The sequence below is a fragment of the Babylonia areolata genome, chromosome 20, assembly GCF_041734735.1.
Source record: "Babylonia areolata isolate BAREFJ2019XMU chromosome 20, ASM4173473v1, whole genome shotgun sequence".
Lineage (NCBI taxonomy): Eukaryota > Metazoa > Mollusca > Gastropoda > Neogastropoda > Buccinidae > Babylonia > Babylonia areolata.
In genome coordinates, this window is record NC_134895.1 from 55,273,124 (window position 1) to 55,291,290 (window position 18,167).

Consider the following 18,167-nt stretch of genomic DNA (forward strand, 5'->3'; position numbering starts at 1 on the left):
ACCCTCCCTCTCTCTCCTCCTCTCTCTCTCTCTCTCCTCTCTCTCTCACGCACACACTTTCTCTCACAGAGTGTGTTTTTACCTGTTTCAGGAACATACTGTCTCATTGGATCTGTTAAAGACACTTCAGGACCTGCCCATCTCTCTTCAGATCTTGCAGGTATGGCTGTAGCTGTTTGTAAAGTAGGTCTGCCCTTTCTGACCCTCTCAGCACTGCATGGACTTCACAATGTGTGATTGTCCCTGCCTGGGAGGTGTTACCTTTACAGCAGAGATGTGTAAATGACTTTGAAAACTTGGACGTAACAGTTCCTGTAGATCACTTAAAAGTACCTGCCAATGTTTTCAGTGATTGTTTGAAATATCCTTGCTGTCCAGCAGCAAACCTTTGTTGAGATTGAAATATCATTGCTGTCCAGCAGCAAACCTTTGTTGAGATTGAAATATCATTGCTGTCCAGCAGCAAACCTTTGTTGAGATTGAAATATCATTGCTGTCCAGCAGCAAACCTTTGTTGAGATTGAAATATCATTGCTGTCCAGCAGCAAGCCTTTGTTGAGATTGAAATATCATTGCTGTCCAGCAGCAAACCTTTGCTTATCTCCACTCTCACCACCTCCCTGTCCATGTCAGTCTGCTAACTGTCCAGGTCCTAGCACAGAAACTGTGCTTCTTAAAGTGAAGGGTATTCCCTTTCTTGATAAAGGAAATGGGCTGTTCTTGGGGACCTGTCAGCTGCCTTTGATAAGGTCCTGCAAAAGTTTGATGATCTTGATGGCTTTTGTGGTTCTCTTCTTCCATGGCTTTCTTCGTATTCCTCAGACAGGTCTCAACACGTTTGTTTTTTTGTTTGTTTGTTTGTTTTTTGTTTTTTCAAGTGCTTTTCCTTTAAAAGTTTCTAATGGTCAGTATAGTATTTCACAGGGTTCTGTCCTTGGACCCTTGTTTTTCACCTTGTACATAAAACCACTTTCTTCTCTCTGGAAATCTTGGCTTTCTGATTTCTGACATGTCTTTAGATAAGCATTTTACCACACCTCTGTAGATAGATCTGCATTCATTGAACAAAGACGTATCAGCACCACATACAAATAAGGCCATGAGAGCGGAAGTACAGTTCTCCAGGTATGTTCTTGTTTCCATAACTGACATGGATTACAGGATCTTTAACGAACGTATTTGATCTTCTGCATGCATATGCACACAAAGGGGGTTCGGGCACTAGCAGGTCTGCACATCTGTTGACCTGGGAGATCAGAACAAAATTTCCACCCTTACTCCACCAGGTGCTGTGAGCAGGATTCGAACCCGGGACCCTTAGATTGAAAGTCCAACGCTTTAACCATATGGCTGTTGTGGCCGTCAGTATACATGTCTGACTTGCTTCTCATCTCCAGCTTGGGTTGACAGACACCTTTGTTCATCTGCTAACACCAGATGTCTGAGCCACTCACACTCACACACCAGTCTTGCCGAGCATTTTCCTGTGCTGGCTTATGTACATGTATGGAACCGTCTGCCCATCAACCTCTGCAATATTCAGTCACCCTCTGTTTTTGAAACACATCTTAAAAACCATCTTTTAGAAACTGCCTACCCACAGCAGGTTTACTTGCATCCACCATGTGTGTGTGTGTGTGTGTGTGTGTGTGCGTGTGTGTGTGTGTGGTTTTGCGTCTGTGTGACTGTATGTTTGAAGATAGAAGGTGGAATGGAGGTGTGTGTGTCAGGAGGGGGAGGAGGGATGTTGAGGGGGTGGGGGGAATATGGCTTTGTAGATAAGAGAGGAAGATTTGGGGATTGAGTGAGGGGGGTGTGTCAGGGTGGGGGTGGAGGGGGTGAGGGTGGAGGGGGGGGGGGATATGGCTTTGTAGATAGGAAGATTTGGGGATTGAGTGAGGGGTGTGTGTCAGGGTAGGGGTGGACGGGGTGAGGGTGGAGGGGGGGTGGGGGGAATATGGCTTTGTAGATAAGAGAGGAAGATTTGGGGATTGAGTGAGGGGTGTGTGTCAGGGTGAGGGTGGAGGAGGGGGGGGGTATGGCTTTGTAGATAAGAGAGGAAGATTTGGGGATTGAGTGAGGGGTGTGTGTCAGGGTGAGGGTGGAGGGGGGGGGGGTATGGCTTTGTAGATGAGAGGGGAGGATTTGGGGATTGAGTGAGGGGTGTGTGTCAGGGTGAGGGTGGGGGGGGGGGGGGTATGGCTTTGTAGATGAGAGGGGAGGATTTGGGGATTGAGTGAGGGGTGTGTGTCGGGGTGGGGGTGGGGATATGGCTTTGTAGATGAGGGGAGGATTTGGGGATTGAGTGAGGGGTGTGTGTCAGGGTGGGGGTGGAGGGGGTGGGGGTGGGGGGGATATGGCTTTGTAGATGAAAGGGGAGGATTTGGGGATTGAGTGAGGGGGGGGGTGTCAGGGTGGGGGTGACGGTGCAGCTGCAGGCATCATTTGAATATATGTATGTTTTCAGAAAACCAAAATTGGCGTGACGGTGAACAGTCTGCGTAAGGTGACCTCCAGTACGGATGTTACTGCTCTGTCCAAGAGACTCATTAAAAACTGGAAAAAACTACTGCCAGCAGGTAATGGGTTTTTAAAAAATTTTTTTTTTTTTACTGATTGACAAAGTAGCTTTACTCATTGTGTACAAAATGCAGCATCACTTTATTACCATTAACCCTTTTCATTCCAAAGAAAACTGAATGATGAAGGCTGAACAAGGGTTATATCAGAAGAAAGATAATCACTAATTCTTCACTAAAAGTAATGTTTTTGTTTACATGAGCACTCACATATATATACATGCATGCAAACATCCTTTTTTGAAAAGTGAACAAATGAAAATGGTTCTTCTCTATTTTGCGTATTTGAAATGTTTTGTTTGATTTCTTTGAAATGCATTTATTTGTTCATTTTTATTCACTGATGTATTCAAATTTTACTGCGTTCCGTTTGTTCATGTCTTTCTTCCTTCCTTCAATTAGATTTGAATTTGATTTATTAATTTGTTTAGTTCCATTCATTTATTTATCCAAATGCCATGATGCATTCTTGCTCTAAGTTCTTTCATTTATTTACATTTATTCATTCATTCATTCATTCCTTCATTCATCCAATCCTTCCTTTCTTCACATTCACTCATTTCCTCATTTCTTTATTCCTTCCTTTCTTCCTTCATCATTCATTCATTCATTAACTCATTCATTATATTTATTCATTCATCCATCATTTTCTTCCCTCCTTCCTGTTGTGATTTTAACTAGAAGGGAGCACCCATACAGACCTGAGCCATCATTGCTGCTCCTCATTCATTCATGCATTCATTGATTGATTCATTCCACTTGTTGTTCTGTTGTGATCTTAACTAGGGGGGAACACCCATACAGGCCTGAGCCATCATTGCTGCTCCTCATTCATTCATGCATTCATTGATTGATTGATTCATTCCACTTGTTGTTCTGTTGTGATCTTAACTAGGGGGGAACACCCATACAGGCCTGAGCCATCATTGCTGCTCCTCATTCATTCATGCATTCATTGATTGATTGATTCATTCCACTTGTTGTTCTGTTGTGATCTTAACTAGGGGGGAACACCCATACAGACCTGAGCCATCATTGCTGCTCCTCATTCATTCATGCATTGATTGATTGATTCATTCCACTTGTTGTTCTGTTGTGATCTTAACTAGGGGGGAACACCCACACAGGCCTGAGCCATCATTGCTGCTCCTCATTCATTCATGCATTGATTGATTGATTCATTCCACTTGTTGTTCTGTTGTGATCTTAACTAGGGGGGAACACCCATACAGGCCTGAGCCATCATTGCTGCTCCTCATTCATTCATGCATTGATTGATTGATTCATTCCACTTGTTGTTCTGTTGTGATCTTAACTAGGGGGGAGCTCCCACAGTCATTAATGCTTCTCATTCATTCATTCTTTCTCATTTACTCATTCAATCATTCATTCATTCATCCATCTATCCATTACTTCCTTCCTTCCTTTCTGTTGTGGTTTTAACAAGAGAGGAGGTCCCACACATGCTTCAGCCATCATTCATTCATTCTTTTATTCTTTCTTTTTCATTTACCGTTTCATCCATCCACCCATCCATCCATCCATCCATTCCCTCCTTCCTTCCTGTTGTTGTGATTTTAACCAGAGGGGAGCTCCCATACAGGCCTTAATCGTCGTTCTTCCTCCTCCTCCTCTGGTGATTCCACGCCTGGCCTCAGTGGTGGCACCACTACCACAGAGACAGCACCTCCAGAGCAAGACAAAGAGGCTGGAGCATGTGCAGCTGGAGATTCAACCCCTCTGGCACCAGTCTCTGTCGCTGTTGGCAACAACAAAGAAAACGAGAAGCCGGAGACTGGCAGCAACAACAGCAACAGCAGCGTGTCAGTCCCACTTTCATCATCCACTGTTTCCACTGCTGACGAGATGAACGACCCTGTTCGAATAAAGTGTCGGGAGCTGCTTGTGTCGGCTTTGAGATCAGGCGGTGAGTGAGGGAGGTGTGATGTGTGGCTTTGTCCATAACTGCTTTTGGACTCACTTGTTCAAACAAAGTGAGTCTGTGTTTTAACCTGGTGTTCGGTTGTCTGTGTGTGTGTGTGTCTGTGTGTCCATGGTAAACTTTAACATTGCCAGTTTCTCTGGAAATACTTTGTCTGCCAATACCAAATTTGGCTTAAACATAATATGAAAAAAAAATCTTCACAGTCATAATAATAACAGGTTGTAAGTCTCCCGAATTAAGCCATATTTCCTAATCATTAATGGTTTATTTTGTTGAGGTTCGCTCTGATATCAAAAAATTCTAAAAACAGCTTCCCACTGACTCTGGCCTACTAGAAGGTAGGTTGTGTTCGAGGATGACGACCTGTTTTTTTTTGTTGTTTTTTTATTGTTCACAATTAAAAGGCAAGAAATGCAAATTCTGGACAGAACATTTACAGTGATACTACCTACACCATTGACTTGTTTGCTGCATATAAATATTCTGAAATGGACACTGAATTAACTGGAATGAACATAAAAGAAAAATTGAATCGATTGTTTCTTTCAGCCCGTTGTAGACTGGTTCGTCAGTGCAGATCTAGAGCTCTACCATGTTGCGTTAGGCTTGAAGTGATAGCAATGTCAAATGATGTCAGATGGGCTGCAGCAGTGTGGGCTAGTCTGCTTGCTTCGGAACTGATCATGCATGGTTCGATTCTGCTCGCACGCCTTTTTTTTTTTATCATATCAATGCGGAAAACTGGATAAAAAACACACTAATTGTTCGATTTTTGGAGTGAAACTTTGCTTGCCAGTGAGGAAGGAAGTTAAATTGGGGTTACTTCCCTTACCTAGCAGTTTCATGCATAATAATGAGCTGACGAACCCATTTAGATGAACAGGTTTCTTCACCCTGCCTATCAGGCAGGCTCAGGCGGAGAACAGCGATCGGCGGCACCTCTCAGGTGGGCACAGGGTTGAATGAGTTACTCTTCCCATCACATGTTCTGTGTGTGTCCCACATCGTAAAATTACAGGGACAGTGTGTCATTTTATACCTTGGTCCTGTCTCCTGGATTAATCTTCCCTTCACATGTTCTGTGTGTGTGTCCCACATTGTAAAATTACAGGGACAGTGTGTCATTTTATACCTTGGTCCTGTCTCCTGGATTAATCTTCCCTTCACATGTTCTGTGTGTGTGTCCCACATTGTAAAATTACAGGGACAGTGTGTCATTTTATACCTTGGTCCTGTCTCCTGGATTAATCTTCCCTTCACATGTTCTGTGTGTGTCCCACATCGTAAAATTACAGGGACAGTGTGTCATTTTATACCTTGGTCCTGTCTCCTGGATTAATCTTCCCTTCACATGTTCTGTGTGTGTCCCACATCGTAAAATTACAGGGACAGTGTGTCATTTTATACCTTGGTCCTGTCTCCTGGATTAATCTTCCCCTTCACATGTTCTGTGTGTGTCCCACATCGTAAAATGAATTACAGGGACAGTGTGTCATTTTATACCTTGGTCCTGTCTCCTGGATTAATCTTCCCTTCACATGTTCTGTGTGTGTCCCACATCGTAAAATGAATTACAGGGACAGTGTGTCATTTTATACCTTGGTCCTGTCTCCTGGATTAATTTCCCCTTTACATGTTCTGTGTGTGTCCCACATTGTAAAATGAATTAGAATAGATTTAAATAGAAAAATAGAATATGTCTTTATTACCAAGTGTACCGGGGTCACATGCAATATTGGGATGGATAGGATATAAAAGGTACAAACATAAATTGAAAATCATACACAAACACAAATACAGTTAGAATTTAGGACACATACATGTGCATATCAATATTTGAACTTGTGCACCCACCCACACACACACACACACACATTTAAACATTACAAGAACAGTGTGCCTTTTGATACCTTGGTGTGTCACCTGGATTGATCCTCCCTATCAACATCCATTGTTCTAGTCATTACTGTGGCCCTGATTATCCACCAAACTGTTTGACTCATAGTTATTACTGTGGCCCTGATTATCCACCAAACTATTTGACCCATAGTTATTACTGTGGCCCTGATTATCCACCAAACTGTTTGACCCATAGTTATTACTGTGGCCCTGATTATCCACCAAACTGTTTGACCCATAGTCATTACTGTGGCCCTGATTATCCACCAAACTATTTGACCCATAGTTATTACTGTGGCCCTGATTATCCACCAGACTATTTGACCCATAGTTATTACTGTGGCCCTGATTATCCACCAGACTATTTGACCCATAGTTATTACTGTGGCCCTGATTATCCACCAGACTATTTGACCCATAGTCATTACTGTGGCCCTGATTATCCACCAGACTATTTGACCCATAGTTATTACTGTGGCCCTGATTATCCACCAGACTATTTGACCCATAGTTATTACTGTGGCCCTGATTATCCACCAGACTATTTGACCCATAGTTATTACTGTGGCCCTGATTATCCACCAGACTATTTGACCCATAGTTATTACTGTGGCCCTGATTATCCACCAGACTATTTGACCCATAGTTATTACTGTGGCCCTGATTATCCACCAGACTATTTGACCCATAGTTATTACTGTGGCCCTGATTATCCACCAGACTATTTGACCCATAGTTATTACTGTGGCCCTGATTATCCACCAGACTATTTGACCCATAGTTATTACTGTGGCCCTGATTATCCACCAAACTATTTGACCCATAGTTATTACTGTGGCCCTGATTATCCACCAGACTATTTGACCCATAGTTATTACTGTGGCCCTGATTATCCACCAGACTATTTGACCCATAGTTATTACTGTGGCCCTGATTATCCACCAGACTATTTGACCCATAGTTATTACTGTGGCCCTGATTATCCACCAGACTATTTGACCCATAGTTATTACTGTGGCCCTGATTATCCACCAGACTATTTGACCCATAGTTATTACTGTGGCCCTGATTATCCACCAGACTATTTGACCCATAGTTATTACTGTGGCCCTGATTATCCACCAGACTATTTGACCCATAGTTATTACTGTGGCCCTGATTATCCACCAGACTATTTGACCCATAGTTATTACTGTGGCCCTGATTATCCACCAGACTATTTGACCCATAGTTATTACTGTGGCCCTGATTATCCACCAAACTATTTGACCCATAGTTATTACTGTGGCCCTGATTATCCACCAGACTATTTGACCCATAGTTATTACTGTGGCCCTGATTATCCACCAAACTATTTGACCCATAGTTATTACTGTGGCCCTGATTATCCACCAGACTATTTGACCCATAGTTATTACTGTGGCCCTGATTATCCACCAGACTATTTGACCCATAGTTATTACTGTGGCCCTGATTATCCACCAGACTATTTGACCCATAGTTATTACTGTGGCCCTGATTATCCACCAGACTATTTGACCCATAGTTATTACTGTGGCCCTGATTATCCACCAGACTATTTGACCCATAGTTATTACTGTGGCCCTGATTATCCACCAGACTATTTGACCCATAGTTATTACTGTGGCCCTGATTATCCACCAAACTATTTGACCCATAGTTATTACTGTGGCCCTGATTATCCACCAGACTATTTGACCCATAGTTATTACTGTGGCCCTGATTATCCACCAGACTATTTGACCCATAGTTATTACTGTGGCCCTGATTATCCACCAGACTATTTGACCCATAGTTATTACTGTGGCCCTGATTATCCACCAAACTATTTGACCCATAGTTATTACTGTGGCCCTGATTATCCACCAGACTATTTGACCCATAGTTATTACTGTGGCCCTGATTATCCACCAGACTATTTGACCCATAGTTATTACTGTGGCCCTGATTATCCACCAGACTATTTGACCCATAGTTATTACTGTGGCCCTGATTATCCACCAAACTGTTTGACCCATAGTTATTACTGTGGCCCTGATTATCCACCAGACTATTTGACCCATAGTCATTACTGTGGCCCTGATTATCCACCAAACTGTTTGACCCATAGTTATTACTGTGGCCCTGATTATCCACCAAACTATTTGACCCATAGTTATTACTGTGGCCCTGATTATCCACCAGACTATTTGACCCATAGTTATTACTGTGGCCCTGATTATCCACCAGACTATTTGACCCATAGTTATTACTGTGGCCCTGATTATCCACCAGACTATTTGACCCATAGTTATTACTGTGGCCCTGATTATCCACCAGACTATTTGACCCATAGTTATTACTGTGGCCCTGATTATCCACCAGACTATTTGACCCATAGTTATTACTGTGGCCCTGATTATCCACCAGACTATTTGACCCATAGTTATTACTGTGGCCCTGATTATTCACCAGACTATTTGACCCATAGTTATTACTGTGGCCCTGATTATCCACCAGACTATTTGACCCATAGTTATTACTGTGGCCCTGATTATCCACCAAACTGTTTGACCCATAGTTATTACTGTGGCCCTGATTATCCACCAGACTATTTGACCCATAGTTATTACTGTGGCCCTGATTATCCACCAGACTATTTGACCCATAGTTATTACTGTGGCCCTGATTATCCACCAGACTATTTGACCCATAGTTATTACTGTGGCCCTGATTATCCACCAGACTATTTGACCCATAGTTATTACTGTGGCCCTGATTATCCACCAAACTATTTGACCCATAGTTATTACTGTGGCCCTGATTATCCACCAGACTATTTGACCCATAGTTATTACTGTGGCCCTGATTATCCACCAGACTATTTGACCCATAGTTATTACTGTGGCCCTGATTATCCACCAGACTATTTGACCCATAGTTATTACTGTGGCCCTGATTATCCACCAGACTATTTGACCCATAGTTATTACTGTGGCCCTGATTATCCACCAGACTATTTGACCCATAGTTATTACTGTGGCCCTGATTATCCACCAGACTATTTGACCCATAGTCATTACTGTGGCCCTGATTATCCACCAGACTATTTGACCCATAGTTATTACTGTGGCCCTGATTATCCACCAGACTATTTGACCCATAGTTATTACTGTGGCCCTGATTATCCACCAAACTATTTGACCCATGCTGTGTGAACAGTTTTGAGAGGTGGGAGGCTAGTCTGGTTGCTAAGCTGTGATTGTGCTGCTGTCTTTACCTCATTGTGAGGATGAATGATATGGAAACTTATATCCCTTGTATTTATATACTTGTGTCGGGAACTGATGCGGTGATCACTCGTGTTGCAGAGATGCCAGAGGGTGGACGTGATCCAGATGCTTTGGCTGCTGAAATTGAATTGGGTATCCACAGTGTCTTTCACTACAGTTTTATAGTCAGGAGTTTGGGGTGTTTGAGAGAGAGGGAGAGAGAACGAGAGAACGTGTGTGTGTCTGTGTGCATGTGTGTGTGTGTATGTGTGTGTGTATATGTGTGTGTGTGTGTGAGTATGTGTATGCATCTCTTATCTCAAATGACTGTGAGAGAGAAATACGAAACGAGAAACTCCAGTACCCATGAAGTTGATAAAAGAAGGACGTATCTTACGGAGGACGAAATTGACAAAAGCATGACACATTTTGGTAAGGAGAAGGAAAAAAACAATCAGACATTGTACCTTCCATCAGGCTGAAAACAGTCTAGTCCAGATCAGCTCTAGTTCTGAACCATCATCCACTACAGACTTGTACACAACAGAACCATTCCTGTTTCCATGACAACACCACCATTCCACATCCACGGGACCAGTACTGCACCAAGGTAACAGAACTATGGAGGGTATGGTGAGGACAGCAAATAATGATCATTTACATGCTGAGCAAAGTGAAAAGTAAAGGAAGGGGAAGGTTTGGATATATATGTTGTTCTGCTTAACAAAGTAACAGAAAGGATGGGGGAAGTTGGATTGATGGTGATCTGCTGAACAAAGTGATAGAGAAGACTGGGAAATGTTTAGATTGATGGTGATCTGCTGAACAAAGTGATAGAGAAGACTGGGAAATGTTTAGATTGATGGTGATTTGCTGAACAAAGTGATAGAGAAGACTGGGAAATGTTTAGATTGATGGTGATTTGCTGAACAAAGTGATAGAGAAGACTGGGAAATGTTTGGATTGATGGTGATCTGCTGAACAAAGTGATAGAGAAGACTGGGAAATGTTTGGATAGATGGTGATCTGCTGAACAAAGTGATAGAGAAGATTGGGAAATGTTTGGATTGATGGTGATTTGCTGAACAAAGTGATAGAAAAAAATGGGGGAACATTTGGATAGATGGTGATCTGCTGAACAAAGTAATAGAAAAAAAAGGGGGAACATTTGGATAGAAGGTGATGTGCTGAACAAAGTAATAGAAAAAAAAGGGGGAACATTTGGATAGAAGGTGATGTGCTGAACAAAGTAATAGAAAAAAAAGGGGGAACATTTGGATAGAAGGTGATGTGCTGAACAAAGTGATAGAAAAAATGGGGGAACATTTGGATAGATGGTGATCTGCTGAACAAAGTGATAGAAAAAATGGGGGAACATTTGGATAGATCGTGATCTGCTGAACAAAGTGATAGAAAAAAATGGGGGAACATTTGAATAGAAGGTGATCTGTTGAAAAAAGTGATAGGAAAAATAGGGGGAACATTTGGATAGATCGTGATCTGCTGAACAAAGTGGTAGAAAAATGGGGGAACATTTGGATAGAAGGTGATGTGCTGAACAAAGTAATAGAAGAGATAGGGAAGTTTGGATAAATGGCCATCTGCTGAACAAGGTAACAGAGGGAAAGGATGAGGTGTGAGGGGATGGACAGTGATCATCTGAACAAGGTAACAGAGGGAATGGATGAGGTGTGAGGGGATGGACAGTGATCATCTGAACAAGGTAACAGAGGGAATGGATGAGGTGTGAGGGGATGGACAGTGATCATCTGAACAAGGTAACAGAGGGAAAGGATGAGGTGTGAGGGGATGGACAGTGATCATCTGAACAAGGTAACAGAGGGAATGGATGAGGTGTGGGGGATGGACAGTGATCATCTGAACAAGGTAACAGAGGGAATGGATGAGGTGTGAGGGGATGGACAGTGATCATCTGAACAAGGTAACAGAGGGAATGGATGAGGTGTGAGGGGATGGACAGTGATCATCTGAACAAGGTAACAGAGGGAAAGGATGAGGTGTGAGGGGATGGACAGTGATCATCTGAACAAGGTAACAGAGGGAATGGATGAGGTGTGGGGGATGGACAGTGATCATCTGAACAAGGTAACAGAGGGAATGGATGAGGTGTGAGGGGATGGACAGTGATCATCTGAACAAGGTAACAGAGGGAAAGGATGAGGTGTGAGGGGATGGACAGTGATCATCTGAACAAGGTAACAGAGGGAATGGATGAGGTGTGGGGGATGGACAGTGATCATCTGAACAAGGTAACAGAGGGAATGGATGAGGTGTGAGGGGATGGACAGTGATCATCTGAACAAGGTAACAGAGGGAATGGATGAGGTGTGAGGGGATGGACAGTGATCATCTGAACAAGGTAACAGAGGGAAAGGATGAGGTGTGAGGGGATGGACAGTGATCATCTGAACAAGGTAACAGAGGGAATGGATGAGGTGTGGGGGATGGACAGTGATCATCTGAACAAGGTAACAGAGGGAATGGATGAGGTGTGGGGGATGGACAGTGATCATCTGAACAAGGTAACAGAGGGAATGGATGAGGTGTGGGGGATGGACAGTGATCATCTGAACAAGGTAACAGAGGGAAAGGGTGAGGTGTGAGGGGATGGACAGTGATCATCTGAACAAGGTAACAGAGGGAATGGATGAGGTGTGGGGGATGGACAGTGATCATCTGAACAAGGTAACAGAGGGAATGGATGAGGTGTGGGGGATGGACAGTGATCATCTGAACAAGGTAACAGAGGGAATGGATGAGGTGTGGGGGATGGACAGTGATCATCTGAACAAGGTAACAGAGGGAATGGATGAGGTGTGAGGGGATGGACAGTGATCATCTGAACAAGGTAACAGAGGGAATGGATGAGGTGTGGGGGATGGACAGTGATCATCTGAACAAGGTAACAGAGGGAAAGGGTGAGGTGTGGGGGATGGACAGTGATCATCTGAACAAGGTAATAGAAAGGATGGGTGAATGTTTGGGTAGATGGCCATCTGCTGAACAAGGTAACAGAGGGATGAGGGAGGTTTGGATAGATGATGATCTGCTGTGCAGAATGATGGAGAGAAAGGACGAGGGAGGGTGAACTGCTCAACAAAGTAAGAGAGAGAAAAGATGGGGGAGATTCAGACAGCTGAACAAAGTACAGGAAAGGACGAGGGAGGGTGAACTGCTCAACAAAGAGAGAGAGAAAAGATGGGGGAGGTTATTTGCTGAACAAAGTACAGGAAATGATGAGGGAGGGTGAACTGCTAAACAAAGAGAGAGAAAAGATGGGGGAGATTCAGACAGCTGAACAAAGTACAGGAAAGGACGAGGGAGGGTGAACTGCTCAACAAAGTAAGAGAGAGAAAAGATGGGGGAGATTTAGACAGCTGAACAAAGTACAGGAAAGGATGAGGGAGAGTGAACTGCTGAACAAAGAGAGAGAAAAGATGGGGAAGGTTATTTGCTGAACAAAGTACAGTTGAAAGGAGGATGGAGATGGGAGGAGTGCAGAGTACGCATGGTGCACACTTGACAACATGCCATCAAAGCCTTGACCCACCAGCCATCTACCAAGAGCAGAAGAGCACAGACCATAGATACAAGAATCGTGTTCGCAGTCGGGTCTCCAACCTGAAGGATCAGCGAAACCCACAGTTGAGGCAGAACGTCCTGAAGGGGCTCATATCCTCCGAGGAGATTGCGTCCATGAGCGCTGAGGTCAGTATGTAGTATCCAGGTCTCTTACAACTGTTTGAGGTTCTGTACTGTGTTTGAAGTAATTGTTTTTCATACAGCACCGTGAAGTGGTTCTTGAGTTGGCGGCTTGTATGCATGGTCCTGGAAGAGAATGATGATAGATAAGAATGACGATGGGGCTGCTGTGGAGGTCCATTTTGTTTTGGGATTGTGTGACTTGGCTGTACTCTGCGCTTCCTTTCATACAATATCCTGGTATTAACCAAGCTCGCCTAGTTAGTTCTATTGGCAGAGCACTGAAGTTGAGTTCAGATTACTCTGAATCATTGGCACATGTCATAAAAACTGGCATTTATCACTCCCCATCTCAGTATGTTGTTCAGATAGTAAAGCGCAGCTAGGATGCATGTGCAATCAGTATTAGTCGGCATCAGTACAGATTTCTGTTCTTTGCACACTCTCACAGTTCAGTGTTGGTCAGCAATCAGTACAGACTTCTGTTCTTTGCACACTCTCACAGTTCAGTGTTGGTCAGCAGTCAGTACAGATTTCTGTTCTTTGCACACTCAGTTCAGTGTTGGTCAGCAATCAGTACAGATTTCTGTTCTTTGCACACTCAGTTCAGTGTTGGTCAGCAATCAGTACAGATTTCTGTTCTTTGCACACTCTCACAGTTCAGTGTTGGTCAGCAGTCAGTACAGATTTCTGTTCTTTGCACACTCAGTTCAGTGTTGGTCATCAATCAGTACAGACTTCTGTTCTTTGCACACTCTCACAGTTCAGTGTTGGTCAGCAGTCAGTACAGATTTCTGTTCTTTGCACACTCAGTTCAGTGTTGGTCAGCAATCAGTACAGATTTCTGTTCTTTGCACACTCAGTTCAGTGTTGGTCATCAATCAGTACAGATTTCTGTTCTTTGCACGCTCTCACAGTTCAGTGTTGGTCAGCAATCAGTACAGATTTCTGTTCTTTGCACACTGTCACAGTTCAGTGTTGGTCAGCAATCAGTACAGATTTCTGTTCTTTGCACACTCTCACAGTTCAGTGTTGGTCGGCAATCAGTACAGATTTCTGTTCTTTGCACACTCAGTTCAGTGTTGGTCATCAATCAGTACAGATTTCTGTTCTTTGCACACTCTCACAGTTCAGTGTTGGTCGGCAGTCAGTACAGATTTCTGTTCTTTGCACACTCTCACAGTTCAGTGTTGGTCATCAATCAGTACAGATTTCTGTTCTTTGCACACTGTCACAGTTCAGTGTTGGTCAGCAATCAGTACAGATTTCTGTTCTTTGCACACTCAGTTCAGTGTTGGTCAGCAATCAGTACAGATTTCTGTTCTTTGCACGCTGTCACAGTTCAGTGTTGGTCATCAATCAGTACAGATTTCTGTTCTTTGCACACTGTCACAGTTCAGTGTTGGTCAGCAATCAGTACAGATTTCTGTTCTTTGCACACTCTCACAGTTCAGTGTTGGTCAGCAATCAGTACAGATTTCTGTTCTTTGCACACTCAGTTCAGTGTTGGTCATCAATCAGTACAGATTTCTGTTCTTTGCACACTCTCACAGTTCAGTGTTGGTCAGCAGTCAGTACAGATTTCTGTTCTTTGCACACTCTCACAGTTCAGTGTTGGTCGGCAATCAGTACAGATTTCTGTTCTTTGCACACTCAGATAGTTCAATGTTTGTCGGCAATCAGTACAGATTTCTGTTCTTTGCACACTCAGATAGTTCAATGTTTGTCGGCAATCAGTACAGATTTCTGTTCTTTGCACACTGTCACAGTTCAGTGTTGGTCAGCAATCAGTACAGATTTCTGTTCTTTGCACACTGTCACAGTTCAGTGTTGGTCAGCAATAAGTACAGATTTCTGTTCTTTGCACACTGTCACAGTTCAGTGTTGGTCGGTAATCAGTACAGATTTCTGTTCTTTGCACACTCAGTTCAGTGTTGGTCATCAATCAGTACAGATTTCTGTTCTTTGCACACTCTCACAGTTCAGTGTTGGTCGGTAATCAGTACAGATTTCTGTTCTTTGCACACTCAGTTCAGTGTTGAAAGCCTCACACCTCATTCCTTCACTTTGACCCAACTTTAGGTTGTGCATGTGCAGATATTTTTCTTCAGAAATGTGATGGTCCTGACAATTGATGTGAGTGATTTTTATGGCAAGCATGTTGATATTGTATGGAAAAAAGAAACTGGAAGAAAAGGTAATTTTGGATTATTGGCATGCCTGATATGTGCTGACACTCAATGTTGTTTCAATATCGTTGTGGATTACCTCACTCATGGGGAGTTAGGTGGCTCAGTTTTGTCAACGTTCACTGTGCACACACACAGCAACTTGTGCATTTCCTAAGTCTTTTGTATCTTGATAGCTTTGTATGTGATAAAGCTGACAGTTGTTTTGATGGTGTTTATCGCTGTGCATAGTTTGATGGCAGGAATACTGTTTGATCAATGTGATTGTTGAAATGAAGTAGGTCCAAAACATTGTGGGTCATGTTGGCCCCCAAGCCAGGGGAAACAGCCGTGTGATACAGTGCTTAGTTTGATGGCAGGAATACTGTTTGATCAGTGTGATTGTTGAAATGAAGTAGGTCCAAAACATTGTGGGTCATGTTGGCCCCCAAGCCAGGGGAAACAGCCATGTGATACAGTGTTTAGTTTGATGGCAGGAATACAATGTTTGATCAGTGTGATTGTTGAAATGAAGTAGGTCCAAAACATTGTGGGTCATGTTGGCCCCCAAGCCAGGGGAAACAGCCGTGTGATACAGTGCTTAGTTTGATGGCAGGAATACTGTTTGATCAATGTGATTGTTGAAATGAAGTAGGTCCAAAACATTGTGGGTCATGTTGGCCCCCAAGCCAGGGGAAACAACCGTGTGATACAGTGCATAGTTTGATGGCAGGAATACTGTTTGATCAGTGTGATTGTTGAAATGAAGTAGGTCCAAAACATTGTGGGTCATGTTGGCCCCCAAGCCAGGGGAAACAGCCGTGTGATACAGTGCAGTGCTGATTGGGCAGCTGGAGGATCTGTTTGTGCTAGGGGTACATAACCAGAACATAGATCGCTTCTGCCAACATCTGCTCTGTCAGTATTGTGAAAAAGTCTTGGAAAGTTATCAACTAATGAAGGTGGGCTTTGCACTCTGGGTGGGTGGTATCAAGCCTGGAAGCTTGACAGCATAGTGTCAGTGCCCCTCCTCCCTCCCCCACCCCAGTCCTCTCCCTCCTCCCTTCCTCTCCTCCCCTCTCCCCCTGGACCATCCAACTACCCAGGGCTGGTTTTTCCAGTTAGTTGTACCACCTGAGATGGGTGTTGACTTGTATTTTTTGTTTAGTGGCTATAACTCTAAATGTTGTATCTACATGTGGGATTTAAGTGTATGGCCTGAAGAGAAAAGTGAGGGCTAACTCCTGTGGTCAGCAGGAGATGGCCAGTGACCAGATGAAGGAGCTGCGGGCCCGGCTGACGGAGGAGGCCATCAAGGACCACCAGATGACCAACACCACCATGGGCACCACCACTGACCTCTTCAGGTGCAAGAGGTGCGGCAACAAGAACTGCACCTACAGCCAGGTAAACCACACATCTACATCATCACATTTTATTTTATAAAGGCTGTACATGTGTGTAAGTAGAGTTTGATTTGAAGATAAAATGAAACTTGAGAGGACGGTTGCAGAATTGGTTAAGGTCAGACATGGGCCTAGCAGGTGTGGTGTATCACATTTGGATGTCTGAATACAATAATGCCTCCTTGAGAAACTCAAAGTGAGGCATAAACGAGACTTGCCTGTAAGTTTAAGTTTGATCTGAGGTCTACCCCATAGCAGGGTGGCCCCAAATAATTGTGGTTTCAAGGATGAACTTTTCAAACCTTCCACGATTGAATAGTGTGCTGCTTTACCCTTTGTTAGGTTTCCAGCTGTACAGCAGCATATTTGGCTGACATGTCTAGGAGGGCAGCTGTTGAGGAAAGGCAAAAGAGTAGAAAGGATGCTGCCTTGCAGACACCCACACATCCAGTCTGGGTACCTGCCCTTCCTGCTGAAGAGATGGAGACCAAGGACCAGTCTCTGCAGTCATCAGAAATCATGCCACCTTGGGCAAACATCTTCTCCCTCATCTTCAGATGCACAGAAACTGCCATCATCATCATCATCACACAATGAAGTAATTTGATGGGAAACAAGACTCTGACCCTCCACACACACTTTGAGATTCCCCAGATCCAACCATGACTGCTTGGTTCTCAAGGCAGGGGAAATAACTCTGCAGCCATTGCATATCAGCATTTCATGAAACATTGAATGAATATTGTTATTCACCTAAAAAAAAAAAAAAAAAAAAAAAAAGAAACAGAAAGAAAAATGAACCAACCAGTGCATTGTAGATCAGTGTTATCAACAGCAGTAGGCACAAAACACTGCTGTGAAAATGAACCGACCAGTGCATTGTGGATCAGTGTTATCAACAGCAGTAGGCACAAAACACTGCTGTGAAAATGAACCGACCAGTGCATTGTGGATCAGTGTTATCAACAGCAGTAGGCACAAAACACTGCTGTGAAAGCGATCAGGAGACGATAATCAAAGGAAAGTGGTGAGGGACTAATTTTGATGACTGACATGAGGTGCCATGAGGTGTTTGAGGAGGTGCTGATGACTGATGTGAGATGTTTGAGGAGGTGCTGATGACTGACATGAGGTGTTTGAGGAGGTGCTGATGACTGACATGAGGTGTTTGAGGA

The 18,167-nt window shown here is 43.6% G+C and overlaps 1 protein-coding gene across 1 annotated transcript in view; it reads left to right on the forward strand.

The window, feature by feature from the left end:
• The window catches only part of LOC143295209 (transcription elongation factor A protein 1-like), a 44,112-nt gene that overhangs the window by 13,775 nt on the left and 12,170 nt on the right, over window positions 1–18,167 (forward strand). Inside the window, exons 4-8 of the mRNA XM_076606783.1 lie at window positions 2,468–2,579; window positions 4,165–4,506; window positions 9,795–9,848; window positions 13,270–13,424; window positions 16,844–16,993. Coding sequence (XP_076462898.1) covers window positions 2,468–2,579; window positions 4,165–4,506; window positions 9,795–9,848; window positions 13,270–13,424; window positions 16,844–16,993 — 813 coding nt within the window. The remainder of the gene's footprint in view (window positions 1–2,467; window positions 2,580–4,164; window positions 4,507–9,794; window positions 9,849–13,269; window positions 13,425–16,843; window positions 16,994–18,167) is intronic.